General features: G+C 39.6%; 1 protein-coding gene across 5 annotated transcripts in view; it reads right to left on the minus strand.

Moving 5' to 3' along the window:
- RBMS2 (RNA binding motif single stranded interacting protein 2) overlaps window positions 1–7,105 on the minus strand; it is an 89,363-nt gene that overhangs the window by 54,777 nt on the left and 27,481 nt on the right. Inside the window, exons 1-3 of one of the 5 annotated variants that reach the window (XM_082421711.1) lie at window positions 6,866–6,947; window positions 6,680–6,747; window positions 5,687–5,773 (exon numbers count right to left, since the gene is read on the minus strand). In XM_082421711.1, the coding sequence (XP_082277837.1) occupies window positions 5,687–5,752 (66 nt within the window). In that variant the 5' untranslated portion in view covers window positions 5,753–5,773; window positions 6,680–6,747; window positions 6,866–6,947. Of the gene's footprint in view, window positions 1–5,686; window positions 5,907–6,679; window positions 6,748–6,865; window positions 6,948–7,105 lie in introns of those variants that run through there. The other 4 variants (XM_082421710.1, XM_082421714.1, XM_082421713.1 and 1 more) reach the window with 4 other exon arrangements.

A 7,105-nucleotide genomic window follows, 5' to 3' on the forward strand; every position in this document is an offset into this window, starting at 1 on the left:
TTGACCAACACAGGTTTGCACTGCACAGGTCCACTTATACGTGGATTTTCTTCAATAGTAAATACTACAGTACAGCACGACCTGCTGTTGGTTGAATCCTAGGATGCAGAACCATGGATATAGAGGAGTCACGTATATATGGACGATCGACTATAGCTTACACATAGATTTTCCCAAGCCCTGCATTGTTCAAGGGTCAAATGTATGCGTTCTTTTGTGAGTGGCTTCTTTCACTAACATAATGTTTTCAAGGTTCATCCATTTTGTAGAATGTATCAGTACTCTATTACTTTTTTTTTTTTTTTTTGGCTGTGTTGTGTCTTCGTTGCTGCGCGAGCTTTCTCTAGTTGCGGCAAGCAGGGGCTACTCTTCGTTGCTGTGCACAGGCTTCTCAGTGGCTTCTCCTGTTGCAGAGCACGGGCTCTAGGCACACAGGCTTCAGTAGTTGTGGCACGTGGGCTCAGCAGTTGTGGCTCACGGGCTCTAGAGTGCAGGCTCAGTAGTTGTGGCGCACGGGCTTAGTTGCTCTGCAGCATGTGGGATCTTCTCGAACCTGTGTCCCCTGCATTGGCAGGCGGATTCTTAACCACTGTGCCACCAGGGAAGTCCCTCTATTACTTTATCACTGAATAAAATTCCAAAATTCCATTGTATGGGTATATATAATATCTTATTTATCCTTTCATCAGTTGATGGATATTTGGGTTGTTTCCACCTTTGGGCTATTATGTATAATGCTGCTATGAACAATCACGTACAGGTTTTTGTGTGGACGTGTTTTAATTTCTCTTGGGTATATACCTAGGAGTGTGTTTAACCTTTTAAGGAACTGCCAAACTGTTTTTCAAAGCAGCTGCACCATTTTATATTCCCATCAGCAGTGTATAAGGGTCCAATTACACCACACATTATTATCTGTGTTTTTGATTACAGCCATCCTTGTGGGTGTGAAGTGGTATCTCACTGTGGTTTTGATTCCTTGATGGCTAATGATGCTGAACATCTTTTCATGGCTATTTGTAGATCTTCTCTGGAGAAATATCTATTCAGACCTTTTGCCCATTTTTTAAAATGGGTTCTGCTCTTCATCTTAGTCAAAGTTCTTAAAAGATTAGTCTATATATACCATTTATACTTCCTTACCTTCTTTCACTCAACAACCCACTCCAACCCTGCTTTTGCTCCCCCGCTCTGAAATTGCATGTCAAAGTCACCAACCACCTCTACACTGACAAAATCAATGACTATTCATCAGTCTTCATCTTCCAGGATTAACTCTATGGTTTGCACATCTGCATTTTAATTCCAGCTGACTTTTTTTTTTTGGCCGCACCGCGTGGAACGTGGGATCTTAGTTCCCCGATCAGGGATCGAACCCACGTCCCCTGCATTGGAAGCACAGAGTCTTAACCACTGGACCACCAGGGAAGTCCCTGACTTTCTATTCTAATCTATATTTTCTTTTGTCCTGTTTCTTTTCTATATTTTTGTTTTATTATACAGCATATTTTCTTATGGGTTGAGAAATGTAAACCAACAACCAAAGGTTATATCCAGAGAACTGCAGGTAACACAACTGGCTAGAGCAGAGTCAATGTGGTGAAATCATGCAGGGGAGGTGGGGAAGATAAGGAAAGGCTGGATAAATAGTGGGTATTGGGCTAAGGATTCGGACTTTGTTTAGCAGGTAATACACAGTCATTAAAGGTTTGTATATAAGAAATGCTCAGCACTAAACTGCTGGAATGTTGGAAGATTATTCTGGTAGCAGGTATAAAATTACTTGGGGTCAAGGGGTAGGGAGTGGAGAAATAGGAGACAAGGAGATCATGCGGGATGTTTATTGCTGTGGTAATGAGGGCATAAGTTAGTGTAATAGAGCTAAAAAAAAAAAAAAAAAAAAGGAGGAATCAATGGAAAGACATTACTACTAAACTTTAACCAAGTGAGTTAACTTTATTACTGATAACAGAACTATTAGCTGCCCCCAGTCAAGAGACATTAGACTTTAAAAGTTCTACTAAATTTGATTTGATGGAAACTAGATGAAAATGTAGTAATCACAGAAAAATTCTCTCTCCTTGTTAGAAGTATAAACAATTCTAGTATTGCTTCCTACTTTCTTCTCTCCTGAGTAAACTCTTCCAAAAATCTCAGGTAACTCAAACTTCTTAAAGAGTGAAAGTCTGGCAGTGCCTGCCAGTCAGTTCTACTGTCATCATTGCCTCCACTCTCCCCAACTCCCAGCCCCAATATGGTCTTCAATATGTTAAAATCAAGAAGAAATAGAAATCTATGCAAATTACGTTGGGGAAGGCACATTATCCCAAGTTAAACACAGTCCCTTTTCTTTTTTTCCAAAGGGAATGGCTGCTGATGCTCTGAGGAGTTAACTTATAATAACACATGCCAGGAAGATGATGTCAGGGAAGGCGTGGTTAGGTTCTTTACAAGTCTGAAATTCCTTTAGTCCCAAACACTTCCTCTTTCAATCTCACCTATACTCAAATCTCTCTACTGAGGCAACTCTTTCAAAAGTTGAAGGAAGTGTTGAGACCCTAGAACTCTGATCTTTTTTTTTTTTTAAGAACGAAGAATAATTGAAGGCCATTAAAATAGATGTGTTTTTTTTTAATGTACCATAATTTTGCAGAATCTCTCTTTGAAATCCACATTTTCCCCCTTCTGTGACTATTTTAATTCCAAAGAAAGGAAAGGATATTCAACACTACATCCTGAGAAAGAATGTGCCTTTATCAGGCATTATATATTTGCTGATTGTATGCCTATATTTACAACAGCCAAAAAAGAATAAGAAAACTGTAATTGTCCTGGGCTCCTCAGGAAACAACTTCCCTGATAAAGTATACAAATATGTTTCAAAATAAAACAATCCTACTTTTCTTTCTTGCCACATCGCAGGGCTTGCAGGATCTTAGTTCCCTGACCAGGGATTGAACCCCTGGCCATGGCAGTGAAAGCGCCGAGTCCTAACCACTGGACTGCCAGGGAAGTCCCCAGACAATCTTACTTTTTAAAGACAAATAGGACTTCCCTGGTGGCGCAGTGGTTAAGAATCTGCCTGTCAATGCAGGGGACACGGGTTCAAGCCCTGGTCCAGGAAGATCCCACATGCCACGGAGCAACTAAACCCGTGTGCCACAACTACTGAGCCCACGTGCCACAACTATTTAAGCCCGAGGGCCTACAGCCCATGCTCCACAACAAGAGAAGCCACCGCAATGAGAAGCCCACGCACCACAAGGAAGAGTAGCCCCCGCTCGCCTCAACTAGAAAGCCCACATGCAACAAAGACCCAATGCAGACAAAAATAAATAAATAAATAAATAAATAATAAAGACAAGTAAATAAAACTAATGAAGTCAGAACAGTAATGTACAAATAGCTTTTCAAACTGAGCTCACTGGAAATTATTTTTATTCCACCAACCAGAAGTGATGACTACAGTAAATTATGATGTAAAAATGCTCCTTAAAGAAGGCAGATCTCTGCAAATCTATTATTTCCAGATTTTGGTATAACAAAATGATGGACAATAAAAGCACATATTTATATGTACTTTTTCAGAAGTTTAGAATTTTGTTCTTTATTTCAGTTTTTTAAATGTTTCAGACAGGTTCAAGAACCTTTTTACATAGACTTGTCCTACTTGAGAAACTGAGCAAATAAGCCAATGTCAAAATTAAAACTTTACTTGTCATAGAAAAAAGTCTGGTAGAATAGATAGAGCAAACTGCTACTAGTTATTTCCCTTAAGGAGTGGGATTTAGGTAAGGAACTTCAGGACATGAAGGGAAGACCTGACTTTTTATTTTATATACCTCTTTATGCTTAAATTTTAAAAATAGACATGTCTTACATTTATTACTAAAAACTAATAAGTTATTTTAAAAAGTTAACCTTCAGTATAAAAATGGACAAATTACATGAGCAGATTCACTCAAAACATTCTTCCCAAAAAATGAATGAACACATTAAGCCATACATATAAACAAAAAGACAAAGAGCAATGTAGTAATCATTTAGTTTAAATATACTCAACACCCACAAACCTATATATACACACAAGGAGTCATTGATACAGTCACAAAGTGATGTCATCATAACAGTGACCTGTAAGAACCCAAAGAATACTTGACAAATACACTAGTAAGTGTGTATCTACCCCGACCCCAGGTTTCCTAATGTGTTTCCCAAACCTTACAAGTTATCAGAAAGAGATATGAGATTTGAATCCCAGTCCGCAATCATACCTCTTGTCCCCTACACTATCCTAGATTTAGAAGCTGGTTAAATGTTTCCTATACAACAAGGGGGAAAGGGAGTGGAGAGCTAAGAAAAGAGAATATTTTAGATAGCATCAAATACATGAAGCTGCTAATAGGGAAAAAAACAATTTCTGGAATTCATTTTACTGTATTTTAATGGGTAACCTGAGAGACTTGGAGGGAAAAAATTAGGAAGGAGATTTCATACAGTACTATACAAGATATGAAAAGAATAAAGACAGATTAGATATCTCTCTATCAAAATCATATTGATTTATGTGTGTGTGTGTATATATATATATATATATATATATATACATTTAAAATTGATAACAAATATGAACCCATATTTCTTAAGGATGTAACACAATGAATACCACATAAACTAACACCCATAAACTAACACTAGGTGTTCTGGGTCTAAACATTTACCAATGCCTTGATCAGATACTTTGTTCACCTATAACAGTCTCCCTAGGTGTATAAGAAAGCATCAGGAATTCTTACCCACTGCCCGACAATCCATCAAATGAGCAAAAGATCCTTAAATGTCTAAGGCACCTTTTTTCTTCAAAGAACAGCTATATAAAATCAAGAGACGGGGTAAATGGTCTTTCTGCTACAGCATACAGTTCCTCCTAATCAGCACGGTGTGCACTGAAATGCCAAGAAACTGCCCAAGATATTCCCTGGCAATTGTGGAGATGACTGTACACCTCTCCCCAGACTGCCCCTGTGCCCAAGCATAGACTCCAGAGATCTCTGCTGAGCCTGGCTATCTGCAGAGCAGGAAGGCCCAGCTCAGCAGCAGACCCCAAAGAATCACAGAACTCTCTGCCTTAATTCCCAAGGTATGTCTTCTCTTAAAACTCCTTCCCTACAGGCTGGGTGGGGTAGGGTCTCTATCTAAGCTAGAAGAGTAGACTCAGTCCTCAGATGAAGCTGTTGTGATTTCACTGACTGTATTCAGCTACCTGATAATGCTGGAGGAATGGTAGGAAGGAAGGTGGGCTGGGGGGAGAATGCAAACAGTTAATCAAAATGACAAAATAACCTTGGAGGTGGTAGGCTGGGGGCCAGGGTCTGAGGTGACATATTTTCCCTGTGAAAATTGGATACATCAGCAGGAAGTCAAACTAACTTCGTTTCACAAAGACACAAACTTGCAAAGCTTAATTTGTTTTTAATTCCACTGCCTTCAGGCCTCACATAAGGGACTATAAATTCCTGAAACTTCAGAACCAGGTGAGAAAAGATGCCAAAAAAAGTGATGGAAAAAGAGAGGCGCTGAGAGGAGAGGAATCCCGTTCCCCTCTTAAGGAGAATGTTAAAGCCAAGGACACTCCCGATCCCCAGAAAAGGAAGTAGCTGGATTCCAAAAAAGCACTTTTCCCTACCTTCTTGTTGTTCTTGTTATAGCCAAAAGTCGAAATCCCAGGCCTTGAAGTCACTGATAGCAGCATTTTCTCTTTAATGTTAGGAAGCTAAGAGACAGAAGAGGGGAAGAAGGAGAGGGAAAGGGAGAGGAAAGAGAGAGAGGGAGAGGGAGAGGGAGGGAAGGAGGGAGGGAGGAAGAGAAGGGAGAGGGAGAAAGGAGGGGGAGGAGAAAGGGGGAGAGAAGGAGGGGGGGAGTAAAGAATGAGCTAGGGCTGCTTGTTTACGTCACTGATAGAACTTAACCCCGAGTCTGAGTGAGGCTCTTCCACTGGGTCCTAATGCCCAAGATGTTTTTTTGGTTTTTTGTTTTTCTGTTTTCCCCCACAGGCTTAGCAGTTAAAGCAAAAGAAAAGTTCTTAGGTCTACTGCTTTCAACTCCATCACCTTTCCTATATGAACAAGTTCAGATTCCCACGAAAAAATGAGGATATTTTCTCCTTAGATCTCAGCTATAAGAAGATTCCAATCTTGATTTTAAAGGGGCCACTGGGACACTGCTTTGGAGAACGTGTGAAGAAAATCACAGTACTGAGAAAGAATATGTGAGGTGAGCTCAGGACTTACCCCCCACTTTATACTGATAGCGATCTTAACACACAAAGAAAGAACAAACAGAAGAGCTCACCAAAGAGCAGAGACAAGCAAAACAGAGGATGGGAAATAACTAGTTTCAGATCCTTGGATAGTTTTACTCCTCTTGGGTTATGCTGATGGGCTGATGCCTCTTAATCTTTTTCAGATTCTCCCAGGTATGCCTTAACCCTTAAGAAGGAATTTTCAAACTGGACTATGTCATGAAACTTGGTGCCTAGTGCTTTCTTTTTTCTTTCCCCCAGCTTTATTGAGATATAATTGCCTAGTGATTTCTTCAATTGTAAGCTATCTTATTTGAATCTTTATCCCACTATTTCCTAGTCTTCAAGGTCTATGAAGCTGAACAATTAGTTACTCACCCAACCTGAAATTTATGCCCAAGCTGAAGTTCACAGAGTTGGGATGTCTGCTTCAAGCTGTCTGTGAGCTGCAGAAAAAAATAAATAAATATTTTAAAAACATATGCTTCACAGAGAAGAAAAATACAAAGTTCTTAGGAAAGAAGAACATTAGAGTCAAGAAATGAACACAGTTGAAACACTCACCTCTAATACTTTCAAAGGAATGTCCTGTAGAAGGCAACTTAACAATAAAAGAAACTTGTTGGAAAACAAAAATTTAAGAATGATACCCAGTAATTTACCAATCCAGTCCAAGTAGAACAGGGATATAGAATGAAAGCCTTCAAATCACTTCTTAAGGCCCCCTCACAGCCATAGTGGATATTCTAAGTAATAAATTAACCCTGTCTGCTTTGCCACAAAAAACATTAAGCCCAAACCGTC

This window comes from Balaenoptera physalus (assembly GCF_965194825.1).
Source record: "Balaenoptera physalus genome assembly, chromosome: 13".
In the NCBI taxonomy this organism is placed as follows: domain Eukaryota; kingdom Metazoa; phylum Chordata; class Mammalia; order Artiodactyla; family Balaenopteridae; genus Balaenoptera; species Balaenoptera physalus.